The 15,456-nt window shown below is 38.7% G+C and overlaps 1 protein-coding gene across 2 annotated transcripts in view; it reads left to right on the forward strand.

Moving 5' to 3' along the window:
- Nucleotides 1–6,079: 6,079 nt before the first annotated feature.
- Nucleotides 6,080–15,456, forward strand: part of LOC124644433 (leishmanolysin-like peptidase) — a 97,620-nt gene continuing 88,243 nt past the window's right edge. Inside the window, exon 1 of one of the 2 annotated variants that reach the window (XM_047183772.1) lies at nucleotides 6,080–6,331. In XM_047183772.1, coding sequence (XP_047039728.1) covers nucleotides 6,206–6,331 — 126 coding nt within the window. In that variant the 5' untranslated portion in view covers nucleotides 6,080–6,205. The remainder of the gene's footprint in view (nucleotides 6,332–15,456) is intronic. The other variant, XM_047183773.1, reaches the window with a different exon arrangement.

A 15,456-nucleotide genomic window follows, 5' to 3' on the forward strand; every position in this document is an offset into this window, starting at 1 on the left:
CAGTGCGGCGTCGGTACGACGAACGCTCGACAATAGGACGGCCACATCGCAAGCGTCACATGGTGATATTTTCGTCGGAGTCCACGGCTCGAATGATGTCATATTACGGGGATAAAAACGCACGGCAGTAAAATTTAGGCGTTTGGTGCCGGACTGCAAACACACTGCAGCGGTCCGACACGGTAACCGTGCGTCAGCGGTCCGACATGAAACGCATAAATTGAAAGCGCCCTTACATTATAATGTTAATTTCATGGTTCAATAGCACAATTTCATAATAAAGTTCATTTGAAGAGGGTTGGAAATAATATTTAATCTATAAGAGAGTTTAAATAGACAGATATAAAAATGTTCTGGTTTATAAGTAAAAAAAAATCAATCTGTTTATTTAAACATTGGTAAAAATATTGTAATTATGCCAATTAAATATAGGCAACAGATAATATTGTAAGAGCTACTAAAACCAGCGATATTTCTGTCTATGATAATTATTATATCCATGAACAAGAATATATTTTCATATAAATGAATATTTTTAAATTAAACCGACAAAACCTCAATAATAAATCTTCTTTCTCCTGCCCTGTTCCCAAATATTACTTGGGGTCGGCGCAATATGTCATTTTCTTCCATTTTCCCCTGTCACTCGTCATACTGACACTCACTCCCTTCCTATTCATATCATCTTTCAGGCAATCCATCCATCTTTTCTTAGGTCTTCCTCTTCCTCTCCATCCATCTACATTCATACTTAGCACACACTTTGTTGCATGCGTATCATCTCTCCTCATTACATGTCCATACCACGACAATCTTCTACTTCTCATCTTTTCTGTAACTGGCGCTACTTTCAGACTTCCTCTAATGTATAAATAATAAATAATGGTTGTTATTTACATGAACATTTATTCAATAATATATCTTATAGGCTGTCTTGTCTCTAGTTTTAAAATATTTTAATAATTACAAATGGTTTTGTTTTTCCTCTTATAAATAGCAATATGATGTTATGTTGTGTATTTAAAAATATGTATATATTGACCACAGGATATGATAACAGAAGATTCTCTATAGGTACTGTTATTAAATAAATTGCATGCCCACCCAGCCACGGAGTGCCCGTGGTAAGTAAATAAAATTGGTTAGGGTTTCTTTTTATTTTTCTAGTTACGTACCCAATGCGAAAAACGGGACTCTATTACTAAGACTACAATTAAGTTCATATTGAAGGGGTTCCCATACGACAAACATTTTTTTTTTTTTACTCGCTTCATAGATAAGATAAAATAATGCTACGGAACCCTTCGCGTGCGAGTTCGACTTGCACTCGGCATGGCATGTTTTTGTTAAGTTTCTGTCCTGTGGTTGATATATACGTATTTTATTCATAATGTTACAGTAAATGAAAATGCATTTGCTTTTTTATACGAAAGTTAATCATTTTACCTTGAGTGTGTGGTTTGTGTAAATACAGGTGTATGGTGTTTATTTTTGTCAATAAATGTTTTATTAGTTATTTTTGTAGTTTTTTGTTCATGGGTTAAATTGCTAAAACCTCCGCAAAACTGCAAAGTTTGTGCGAGAACACTGCGTGGACTCGCTTTCACCCACGTCCTTTGAGAACTATTTTAGGCACGCGGATAAAAAGTAGCCTAGACATTTTGATACCAACATGAGACCGGGCGCGCTATAACCGCATTGGAGAGCCAAGTTTCTAACCCTATGTGCCAGTACTAAATCTATAAGCCCTTATTTTACACTTAAGTGGCACGGCTCCTATTGAGCCAAACATCAAAATTCGTGCCGCCAAGCCGAACACCCCGGTGTACATCTCTCGCCTACACTACACGACTAAGGCGGAGGACATCGTGGAGTACGTGCGTCAGAAGCTGAAGTACGCCCCGAGAGTGCAGCTGCTGGAGTCGCGCCATAACGCCAATTTCAAGGCGTTCGTGGTGCGAGTGCCGACGTGTTTCCTGCACCTCGTGTTGGACGAAAACTTCTGGCCACAGGACGTGGTGTTCCGTCGCTTCCGCGGACAAGTGCCACAGGACCGCACAGTGACATAGTGCATAAGTGAAGTGCTACTAACATAGTTTTAAATTTTTATTTACTAACAATTTTGTATATCATATGTATGCTAGTTTTAAGGTATTTATCTATGGGCCTTTGATGCCTGAGAATAAAGATGATTTGATTTGATTTGAATACTTGATTATGGAATGTCGGCCGCGCGAAAATTCTACACCTAAAAGACTAGATTATGTACAGATCGGTGTCAACTACCCAATTCATCACCATTACCTAGGGCAATGACGAAATAGCATCCTTGTTAAACATATGACAACTGATTACATATTTAGCGCGCGTCAAGCTTGACCATCTGACGTAATGGCGCGTGATACTAATGTCAAACGAGAGGGAAAGTTTAGTATAATGGTTGTAACTGTGAATGCAATGGTGTTTTCGCTATCAATATCGCCATGGCGCTATTTTATGAAACACTTGCTTTTGCTGGCGGTTTCACTCGTGTCGTAGGTAACTGATTCCCGTAGGCGGATGGTGAACTTCTCCCGGGTCTTAGCTGCCTCCACCTAATTTTCAGCTTAAACGGTTCAGCCATTAGGTTTTGAGTTATAAATGGTGTAACTAACATGAGTTTCTTTTATACCTAGGTACCAGTACATCTAAAGGTTATGGCACATTATAGCGGCACCGCAACAGCACGGCTCCACACCAGCATTTAAGTTGTCATTCAATTTAGAGCATTAAATCGTGTATATTATAATATATTTCGTAATGTCAATATGAAAAAGCCAACGGCGAGCAGTCAGCGTGCTTGCCGCTTCCACACAACTCGACTCGCCGCCCGCGTGCTGCAAGCGAGCGGACCTCATGCGTACAGCGCGCCAACGGCGTGCTAATTGCGCGCCGACTCCGAGCCGGCAGCGAAACAACGTCATTACGTCGTGTTCAATCATAACATTAAAATAATATTGAGTTTGCGGTGACAGCAAGCTTACAGCTCGCGGCCGGCGCGCCGACGGCGAGCGGACAGCGCGTGGTTAGCGCGCTGGCAGCTAGCCGTAGTCTTAATTCGAGGCGACGCCGTGCTGCTGCCGTGCTGTTGCGGTGCTGCTATAATGTGCCACAAGCTTAAGAATTCCCGCACACTGCAAACAATAAATCAAACAATAAATCAATTTATAGACGAATGTAGTTCGCACATTACAATGATCAGGTATTTGGCCAGTATCAGACCGTCAAAAGAATTTTGGAAGATTGGAACAACCATTTCATTAAAAAAAAAATGAGAACCATCGGGTCAACTGTGCATATATTATGTTAAAGATGTAGATATATTAATTGTTTATGATGCCGCAGAACGTTAATCCCGGCTGTCACTTGAACATCTTTGGCAGTCGTTACGGGTAGTCAGACGCTAGAAACTCTGACAACCAGTCTTACAAAGGATGTCGGGTATCTAAGTTGAGGAGGCCTGATAGGCTGTCGCTTTACGTCGCAAATTGGTAGGATTGGTAGGATTTGCAACTGGAAGCCGACCCCAACATAATTCAAAGAGAATTCTAGGCCGATGAGGTAAGTACCAAATACACGATACAAGTGTTAGTTCCCTAAACAAAGTAAACACACCGGGTAAAGCTATACCTAGGTATCTTCAAGTACGTAGGTTGTTTGGTAACTTAGCAACACCCTAAAATGCTGTTGAGTCATTCTTGGTTTTCCTGGGTAACATGATACTTACCGCGTGGGTAGGTACCATGTACCATTGATATAAAATTTCTAGCGATCTAGACAATAACATCCCTGAACGTAAATAATCTGACAAATCATAGAGGTTTAAAGGATAGAGCGCACTCCTGTCATGCACATCGATCTATAATATTGTGTCCAATAAATCAAATCAAAACGTTTATTCGCGTTCATGACGCACAAACAAAAACGAATATACATATAAAAAAGCACACAAAAAAACAAAACAGGAAAGAAATAGAAAACAAGAAGAATATGGTACTAAATTGGAAAATCACGCGAAATGGCCCTCGCTCAGCATAGGTATGCAGCGACCCTATGCGAGACAGAGTCGCGGCGCTGGTTTTCAGCGATGAAAATTACACGACGAATTTATAAATAGGTTAAATAGAATTTATACATTAAGCTTAAAGTACCTCCTTATAGCTGTTAAGTTTCACCAGCCCCGGATCTTCAATTTTTATTAGGCGGGGCAAAAACTGAAAAATGCCGCCCCGCCTACCTACTTATGTTTATTTTCACCTTTATCATCTATATAATATAAGTAGCGCGAGCGAAGCGAGCGCGCAAATTTTTCAATTTTGGGACACAAAAAGTTAATAAATTTTTCAAAAGCGCTGTAAAGTAACAAGCAGTCGGAAGCGCAAACTTTTTGTGGTTTTGAGGACTCCATAAAAAACATCCTTTCTACATTTGACTTATAAAAGGTAAGACAGCGTGGACTTGACTTACGAAGTTATCAAGGCAATGTATGTATAATATTTCGCGAGCGAAGCGAGCGCGAAATTTTTTGAGCCTATGCCACAAAATTACCTGATCAAGTACACTGACAAGACTCACAAATTAAACTGGGAATTACGTACAAATAAAAAGAAAACGTGATTAGAGACCGAATCAATGACCGACGACCGAGTCAATAAAAATAATAAACAATCAGAAAAACAGGACATACATTGTCATTTAACCGCGAGCGTAGCGAGCGAGAATTTTTTTACTTAGTTGGAGGATGTTAAAAGTAAAAAATAATCAAAATGATCAATCAAACAAAGCAAAGGCGACTTTTTTAGGAACTTCGCTTGTCAGTATAGTGATACAATGTGGAACTTCCTTATCAAACGGGTGTAATTTCATCCAAAATTCCTGGTGGTGGGGCGTCCCGGGGCGCCCCTGAGACCGAGGCGCCCGGGTTATTCGCACACCTTGCACCATAGGTTAATATGGCGCTGTAGGTAACTATTACAGTAATCTGTAATGTAGGATTTAAAATAAAAATAAATATGCGATATTCCTGGCTCATAGATGATCGCAAATAATTTTTTAGTTTGCTAAAACTTCGCCTCGTGAATAATAAATGTTCGTGCAGTCATGCAGCATGTCTCACTCGGCGCTCAGGGTATCGGTCAAGTTGATATGGCCATGAAATGGCTGTACTTGTGCTATTTTTATTTAACCGTTAATTTTTCCGTGGTCAAAATTAGTTATCCATTGGTCTGTGAAGTGTGAGTTTTGCCGCCCCCTAAATTTGCCGCCCGGGGCACAGGCCCCGGTTTGCCCCCCCCTAGATCCGGGGCTGAGTTTCACCAAGATCCGTTTAGCCGTTTGCGCGAAAAGTAGTTACAAAAATGCAAAAACATTCATATTTAGCCATTGCAATATAATGTGATAAATAGGTACCTATCTGCTATATGTATCAGGAAGATATCTAATAATATCATTTACTTTCCTGAGTTTAGAAGAAGCGCAGCTTAATTCAATCAAGCAATCATTTATTTATTTATTTGACAGTTAACACAGTAAAGTTAACTTAGGTATATTCCGACAGTTAATTTGTAATGTAAACTGCATTTGTTCATGTACCTATTCAATAAGCCAAGGTGGTCTATCTTCTATTCAATTGAACACCTACCACGTAAATTTATACCGCAGAGCAATCAATATACCTATTATCTAACTACACATGTAAACTTTAACTAATTTAGCTTACATATTTAAAGAAAGTGTAAGTTAAACGTCTACCACAGTTATACCATTAGAATCTAGCATTAATAGTGTTCATAATGTAGAAGATTTATCACTTTTACATGTAAATAAACGCATGAAAATGCAATCTCAAAGATACGAATTTACATAGAAAACTGCTCTGAGCCTGCTAAATCAATTGACAGCTATATATCTTTCTTTATCTGTCAACTGTCTCCATGATGAGTTAGAAAGGGAAGGAGAAATGGAGATAACATGGCCGTCTGATTTGACATCAGCTGTTGAATTGTGACTAAATTCACTCGCAACGACTGTTCATTCATCTATTTAATTTAGTATGCTCGCGAAATTCTCAGTGGGAGCACGTATAATAATATTCTCCTAATTTTAAAATGTAAACAAACCGTTTTTGTTATCGTTAGTGAGTGCAATATATCTTCTAGTAACCAAAATGTACCTAAACATAGGTAGTGTGTTGTGTTTTGTGCTGTTTATGTGTCCAAAAAGTGGTTTTTGCGACACAATAAGTGAACATAAACATGTTCATTGTACACATGAACATCCAAAGGCTGACGAAGTAAGTAATTATAAATTAATACTGTTATTTTCAGTGTGTATAGCGAACTTTTTTGAGGTTATGTCAGTCAGCCAAACCACTCCCCCCGAGCGAACTCTGACTGCGTTCGATTCGAATAAGATCAATTGTTTTGCTAAAGTTACCTTTGTTTTCAGTACGTTTCTAATGAAATAAGCTTGAGACGCTGTTCGTCGTTTGTTTAGAAATGTATTTTCGAAGAAATCCCACATCAATATCTATTTGATTTCGATTTCAAGACTTGAAACTAGTGTGTCTAGTCTATTACAGAAGTTTTGTTTTATTTTCGACGACATGACAAAGTTTTGAAGACATTCAGCCAATAGTTATATACTTTTTTGTTTGTTTTTCTGTAGACTGTGTCTAGAAACTTATAAGTTGTTACTTTTATAAGTATTGATAAATAAATAAGAATTAATGTTATACATTTTTTTAGGTATTTAGTACAAAGTTAAGAATAACTAAGTTTGCCAGTTTGCTTTGGACGAGTAATTGTTACTAATAAACAAAAAAAAAAAAAAAAAACAAAATCAGTACGTAGACATGCGGAAGTTTTTTATATGAATTAACATAAGTTTTAACTTGTAAGTTGTGCACACTTATGTTAGATATGAAAACATAATTGTTTGTTGCACGCAAAATAGTGCAATTCGCTCGCAATTTATTCAAATTGCGATGCCTTTACTGTCACGGTACATTTGTATCGCGTGTGATGTTAGCATAAAAAAAACATAAGAAATACCTGTCTATGTTTATGTAAAGTTAATTAATGTAGGCATAATAGCTCTGGGTGGCATAATGTGCGGAATTCCTTTGCCATAAAGCGTACTTGCGTAAAAAGGCATATTGGTAGGAAAAAAAAATCTACGTTACACAAAGAAGAAGCGAATGTCTTGTTTTTTTTCCTGCGTGTTTATTATGCGTCTGTAAAAGTCTAAATAAGCATTGTTTAGCTGTATTTACGTTATTCATTTATATTATTTTTCCTACCTTTGCCCGAGGGTTGGTAATTTCTTCAAGCTCCGAAAGCCGAAAGGGCCAGTTACGTTTTGCGTAAAAACACCCCGATACTCTGTTATTTTCTAAAATAAAACACAATCCAGTCAATGGCAAAAGTAAAATGAAATATTAAGAGCCTCACAAAATAGAGTAGACTTTACTAGTCCATGGTTGGATTCTACCAAAAAGCCAGACTTTCCGGCTTTACGGAAAAGTCCAAAACGTAAATTAATTTAAGGCTGATAAATCAGCACTTTTCGATAAGTTTGGCAACCATTCTTGCCAAGGTATATCATGTTGCCCGAGTAACTGGGTTGAGGAGCTCAGATAGGCAGTCGCTCCTTGTAAAACACTGGTACCCCGCTGCATCCGGTTAGACTGGAAGCCGACCCCATCATAGTTGGGAAAAGGCTCGGAAGATGACGAAATTCTATTCATCTCAACAACAAGATACCTAAAAGACCCGATCAAAATAATATGTATTGTTTGACAAAACAATTAAAAATTACAATGGACTGTTTAATAGTAGAAGACAATAATGGAGTTGAAAAAAAAAACATTTAATGTCAACAAAGTTTATTTGTAAATAGGTATGTATAGATACAAAATTCTTACAGAAAAGATTAGAAGTAGAAGATTGTCATGGTATCCATGTAATGAGGAGGGATGATACGCATGCAAGAAAGTGTGTGCTAAGTATGAATGTAGATGGATGGAGAGGAAGAGGAAGACCTAAGAAAAGATGGATGGATTGCCTGAAAGATGTCATGAATAGGAAGGGAGTGAGTGCCAGTATGACGAGTGACAGGGAAAAATGGAAGAGGAAGACATATTGCGCCGACCTCAAATAAAATTGGGGACAGGGCAGGAGGAAGAAGAAGATACAGAAACCTTAACTTTCTTAGGAGTACCCGGACATTGCAAACTTTTAGTCGGCCGATAGTTTGTTTGGGCTCATAAATCAATATGAAGATGAATGGTAGTACGCACACGCACATTGCAACAATATGGTACCTATTTAGCAGGTATCAGACTGACTGAAAACTTGTATTAGAATCAATATTTCCTTAAAAATAAAATTGTCCCTCGAATGGGTAACCCTAGAAAAAAGGACACGTATTTTTTCTTTTCTTTCACAAACAACAGCACAGATGCAGCACGATTGAATTTTGTGCTGTCACTTTTAGGTACAAATAAAAATCTTACCGTCTTACCACAAAAACTTTTAAACGTCAGTTTATGCCTTGTCTAAAAAAATGTCAAATTATGACGTTGACATATGGTTCATTTTGCAGCCAAAATTTTATTAGACAAGTGTAAAACAGGGTTTAAAGTTTTTGTAATAAGGCCCATAATCTTTGTTGCGTTACTGTAACAGCCTTTTTATCGTCCCACTTGAGCGTTAATCATCACGCATGCTCAATGCGGGTTGATGATTTCAGACTTTATAGTTCAGGTTTCCTCAAGATATTTTCTTTGTTGCGTTATATCTTAATAAATATTTAATGTAAAAAAAAAAAATACGTGTCCAATACTGTTCGCTACCTTATCATCATTGGCAGAGTAAAAGCTTCTTTGCTTCGGAGCGGCAAAGTAAATTGACGAGAACATTATATTTACTTTGTAATATTGTAACAAAGTTCAATAGTACCTTTAATGATGTATTGTACCTTTCATATAAGTATAGGTAGGTCATACCTAGGGCTGTCATTACTGCCCAGACTCCACCGAAGTGGAACGGAGAAGTTTTAACGTGGGGCTGCGAGATTGTTCGCGCGAGTTATCGCGGCCCCGGTACATGAAAGGCCTACGACGCAACACGACGGTTTTTAGTGAGTAAGAGTCTGACACTTCCTCACCGCTTCTAACCCACAGCGGGACGGGTCATTTGATGATTTTTGACGTCGTTTCGTTTTCCCGCGGTTTCACCCAGAACTATTGCTCGTATCGGGATAAAATATAGCCTATGTTACTCGGGAAGAGTGTAGCTTTCAACAGTGAAAGAATTTTCCAAATCGGTTCTGTAGTTTCGGAGCCTTTGGTCTTCAAACAAATATACAAAGTTTTCCTCTTTATAATATAAGTATTGATACGAAAAGCATTACAATATTCAAACATCTCGTCTCCGCCCACACAGTAGTATCCCTGAGCGGGGAAATTCTATTGGTTGTTTAAAAACTTCTCCGCTTTGGTGGAGTCTGGACCTGCACTGGTTTTCGTCGGATTTGTATTAGTATGTGGGCGTTTATTGTTCTTCAAAGGATCAGAGGTTATCTAGTTAGTATCCTCAAGTATCCTGTACATATATTATACAACCGCATTGGTTGTTTTTGCCTTGAATTCGCTAATCTCAGAAACCCCAGTTTGAGTAATCAGTTGGCTTGGGTCATCATTGTATATTGTTGAATGGTTCTTCTACCCTACAGACAGACATGTGTTGCTGGGGAGTTTGTTGCGCCACTTCTTCTTCCCAGCAAAAACACATAGGAAGTGATGAAGGGCGTTTTGAGGGCTGTCTTTTGTACACTTTGACGGTCAAAAAGTGCTGCTTTGAATTTCGCCCTTGTGTAATCTTGTCAGATTCCACCGCAATTTTTATTGGAGCGAGCCCACTGCTAGTACCTATGCGTTCGCGAAGAGCAAGTAGACTAGAAGAAACATTTTTGTGTATTACAGTGCCACACACCGGTGGCGGTAGCTCGCCTAAGTCGTTGGCAGCCCTAGGTCAATTCAAACAGGTTTTATGTGCATCAACCGGTTTGCTTGCTTATTGAACATTTTATTCCGCAAGCATTGAAAATGATCGTGGATCAACGCTTGCATTGTTGATTGTGAATATATCAAAGAAATACTATTTACTTACTGATTAGTAGTGCTATCTTGCAATGCAATGATTTTTATAAGACTAGTTGGCAGACCTTCCGGCTTTTAACAGTACCAATACAACTATTTTTTTAAGTTTGTATGTATTTTCTAAGTATATCTTGGACAGAAATGACTGTGTTTCGTAGGGCACGATAAACTGTAGATCCCGGCTGTCATTTGTACATTTTTGGCAGTCGTTACGGGTAGCCAAAAGTAAGAAAGTCTGACAACCAGTTTCTAAGGTTTTGCCCGGGTAACTGGGTTGAGGACGTCAGATCAGTAAATCGTTGTAAAGCACTGGTACTCAGTTGCATTGGATTAGACTAGAAGCCGACCCTAACATAGTGAAAAAGGCTTGACAGATGATGTTAAGGCTTGGCAGACTTTCTGGCTTTTGGCTAACCGCAACGACTGCCAAAGATGTTCAAATGACAGCTGGGTCACTAATTTAACGTGCCTTCCGAAGTACGGAGGAACTCGTCATAATGTGTTCCCAGACGAACCGCGAGAAGCGTAATATAACTTTATGATCGATCGACTCTGCGGCTGTTACTTAGCCAACTTAGCCACAAGTTCCTTCCTTTAACGTTAAGTTACTCAATAAGGAAAAATAAATATAAAACTTTCTTGTAAAGATCCTGAAATAGATACGTCGGTATGTAGGTTCTATAATAACCTTCATCTATACAACATTTGAGAGATTTCCTCAAGATTTTGCAAAGGTTGCAAAATGGATGAAACACCCACATTTCTTTGGCTATTTTAACTACCTCACTATGGTTGAGGAGGTCAGACAGGTAGTCGCTCCTTGTAAAACATTGGTTTTCAGCTGCATACGGTGAGACTAGAAGCCGACCTCAACATAGTTGGGAAAAAGCTCGGGATACGATGACACAATAGTTAAACAATTGGTGAGTATCACATACGACTCAGGGGACAGGAAAGGTCTTAAGCCTGTGTATACAGTAGCGGCTTTAGGGTAGGGCGCGGTTGGGCGACGGCCCAGGGCGCCGGACATAAGGGGCGCCGCAGGCGCCCCCAACCAATCCTTGATCAGAATTTTACTCCTATTTTTGTTTTAAATTTCATCAAAGATCGCAGCTTACAAGAACTGTATCCAAATGTATGGATAGCATCAAGGCCGCCTTAACCTATGGTGCAGGGTGTGCGAATAACCCGGGTGCCGTGGGCTCAGGGGCGCCGCGGTACGCTCCTTGACCAAGAAATTTCAATTAAATTAATGTATTGTCATACAATGCCGGGCGCGTTAGATACACTACTTTTATGTCCCAATACTCAAAAAAATTCGCGCTCCCTTCTCTCCCGGCTTCTTCACTTCACAGTCGCCTTTTATTATATATGTTAAGGACTTTTAATGATCCAAATCTCAAAAAAGCTTTTTCGGGCTTGCTTCACTTTATAGTTTTTTAATTTTTCATTTTTTTTTTGTCTACCCTAGCAAAAACGTAGCGTCGTTTTTAAGTCATTTTATTAATAAGAAAGTAACTTCTAGTTTCTATTTATGGTACTACTTTAAGTCCCAAAATTTTAATTCATAGGCGCCAACACCAACAAAGAGTTATCTACGTTTGGGCTACATTTTAAGTCATTTTTGTTTTGAGTTCTAAAATATAACAAAAAATTTCGCGCTCGCTTCGCTCGTGCAATCAGAACCTGTGTTCCCGTGTTTTTGCATTCACTAACCAGCAATAACTTATGTACGGTTGGGCTACATTTTAGGTAATTTTTGCTTTGACATGTAAACTATAAAAAAAAAGTTCGCGCTCGCTTCGCTCGCGCAATCGGTAACTACATATGTCTCTGTTTTTCGTAAAGGTTTGAATTGCAGTTGGGGGCGCCGTAGAAATCTCGCCCAGGGCGCTAGTAGAGTTAAAGCCGGCACTGTGTGTATATTCTAGGAAATGTAAGTCTCACTTAGAGCACAGATTACTTAATAGTTAGGTACTACGTAAAGTACTGAGTAACGAGAAAAATCACGACCTCTAACCGCTAGTGAGAAAGCAGTTGAGGAAAAAACAAATGTCAGATTTTCCTGAAGTAATCATAACTATTACTAATTCTTTTCCTTAATGTTTAAAGCTGAAGAGTTTGCTTGTATGAACGCTCTAATGTCAGGAACTACAAAAAAAATCTTTCACTGTTGGAAAGTTACACTCTTCCCGAGTAACATAGGCTATATTTTATCCCGGTACGGGCAGTAGTTCCCACAGGACACGGGTGAAACCGCGAACTATAACTAGTTAAGTATAAAATAGACATAGATTTGAGACAATCCTTTGTCTCTCAATACAATCCTTGTCAATTTGTAACGTCCTTGTCGAAAAATATAAGATTTCAAAGCAGTGACAAGAAAATGTATTCAAAACGATATTTTTCTTTGTACATCTAAGATTTTGTTACAACCTTTTTTGACGTTGACGTTATGAAGCTCTTTATTGTCTATGGATTGATGGACGTTTTGAATATAGAAGGAAAATCGTGAATATCGAGTTATTGGATTCGACTACGTGGAAAAATGGAGTGAAAAATAAATATATTTTTATGTTTCAAGCTTTTTATTTTATTTATTTACCCGTAGTTTGGTTTTGTTCTGTGATCTTTTTTTCTTGGAGGTCTTTATAGGTTTTTGCCATGAAGAATAAACTTACTAGCGGAGGTGCCATATCGCAAAATCCTTTAAGAAAGAAGCGTGCCAGAATGTGAATGCTCGAGGGACGGGGAACGTTACTGTTTCCGCCCTTATGCGCCTTTTTTGAACCCAACCATTTTTGTAATGCCTAAAATTGTTGACAGATGTCTCAAAAAACCCTAACGCCTCGTTATTTCACTCATAACTGATCGTTTTGGTCATGCCCACCGTACGTTTGACCTAGAAGAAAGCGCTGCCTACATTATGGCACCTCCACTCATCTTTCCTTATTACTCCGTAGTTTTTGCCAAAATTCTCACAAAATTATTTTTTTCCTATTTATTGGTAAAAGGTTTTATCTAGCACCTGCTCTAGACAAGAGCATTGAAGCGAATTATTTACAAAATGTTCTAATATTTTTAAACTAGCTGCTTCGTGTGGTTTTGCCCGCCAATGGTGGCAACTACCTACTTCCTGAAAAATGATTGAATCAAGCATAACTTTGCGGAAATCTATGACATAAAATGTTAGAAAAAAAATGTACTTAGCGTTAATTCCGCGAGATAATAAATCGAAGCTCGGACTTGTACCACTTTCATGCATTTGCACATGCAACAAGTGTATCATGCAAATGCACGTGCTCAAAGGAGACAGTTGCCAAGCAACCGAATACACACACTCACAATTAACGTGGCTTGGTAAAGGGATTTTGAAAATTTCAAAAACTATAATAATGGCGTCCACGGCCGATTTCGGCCACGGCGGCTGTTCTCATTTAAGGAGATCAGCCAGCTTCGCAGGATATATTATAGTGCACGAGCATTTGCGCAGACACAGGTGCACTCACTATTCCTTCACTCTCATAACCCGATGGTACGACAATCCGACACGACCGGAGAGAGATCAGGCGCAGGACCGACATTTACGTGCTCTCCGATGCACGGGTGAATCAATCACCAACTTCCAGACTACGGGCTGCTTTGTGAAAGCTTAAGAAAACCCACAAAGCGATTTCAGCCCGATCCGGGAATCGAACCCGAGACCTCGAACACAGCAGCCGCGCTTGCGACCACTAGACCAACAAGGTAGTCAAAAACTATACGGGTGTGGAAAATAGTTCCCTCAGGTTAGTACATAATGTACAGAGTTCTTATTTCTATCAAAGTCTGAAAATATAGTCAGCACACGTAACATGGCTTTGTAATTGTAAAGGAATTTTCAAAATTTCAAAAAGTAGGTACGCGTGGTAGAAGTATTGTTCCTTCAGAATGCGGGTGAAACCACGGAGAATAGCTAGTAAATAAGCTACAGAAAAACATAATCGCATTTTTATCACAGTCTTGCAATGTGAAGTATTGTAATAAATAAAGAATGAAAGTAGGATTACATAATGTGATCTATCAGCTTCAGAAAAAAACGGAAGAATGAATGAACTGTACAACTGGACATAATTACAATTAATTAATTAATTTTAAATAGCAAATTGTCTGATTTTTAGAGTATGTGAAATTATTTATTATTTACATAATTCGTAGACAAGCCTAGACTCTTTTTTCGTCTATGGTGGGATCGGCTTTCGTTCGGAAAAAATGAACGCGAAGCGCCATGTAATGTAGAACAACGAACAAACTCGTGTGAAAATCGATGAGAAATAATAATCTTCTTCCAAATGTTCTCACTGGCTTTATATACTAGTTTTTTTTTGCCAAAAGAAGATAATATTGTGGAATAAGTATTATTCTAAGTAACGCGGCTTTCTTTACGCATCATCCTCCGTTTGAGGTTAAATTAGGGGATAATAGCAGAGTTTGTCAGTTAACTTCAACGCGCTTTTCTCAGGAAATACTGGACCGATATAAATAAATCTTATAGTATTTGATAACCCATTTACCGAGGAAGGCTGTAGTCTACATTTTATCCCTGTGCGGGAAGTAGTTCTCTCGAAACGTAGGTCAACCCTAAGATGACAGAGCTATGCCATCTTTTAACCAAAACAATATCACTAAGAAAACTAGGATTCATCATCTTCCTGCCCTGTCCCAAGTAATTTGGGGTCGGCGCAACATGTCTTTCTTCCACTCCTCTCTGTCAAAAGTCAAATTATGAATTTGAAAATCAAATACGAGCTTGAAGATTCACCTACAGCATAACAGTTTATCTACCATAGATCAACATACAAGTATTATACAACAGCATAGCAGCAATAACGCCCATACAGTGACATAATACCATTAAAATCCGGTTAGCACCGGTTCAAGGGACAGAGGTGAAACTGGTGGCCGCTAGAAACCTATTGCATCATGTTTGAGATCGTTTGTGTAAAGTTAACGAGGGAATTCCGTAGTAATCCGGATAAAATACCGGCGAAAAGTGTGTGGGACTCCCGCGCGGACATTCCATAGGCCTACGAAAAACCGGTCATTTGTTCCTTACCTACCATTATCTATACTCAATAGAACGGCCAATGATAATGTCTGTGGTAGGCATAGGAGCTCCCTAAAATATTTATTTTATTGGTTTTCAGCATATATTGTTTTAGTGGCAACAGAAATACACCATTCTAAAATTTTGAGAATTTAGATACAGCCTGGTG

This window comes from Helicoverpa zea, chromosome 30 (assembly GCF_022581195.2).
Source record: "Helicoverpa zea isolate HzStark_Cry1AcR chromosome 30, ilHelZeax1.1, whole genome shotgun sequence".
NCBI lineage: Eukaryota > Metazoa > Arthropoda > Insecta > Lepidoptera > Noctuidae > Helicoverpa > Helicoverpa zea.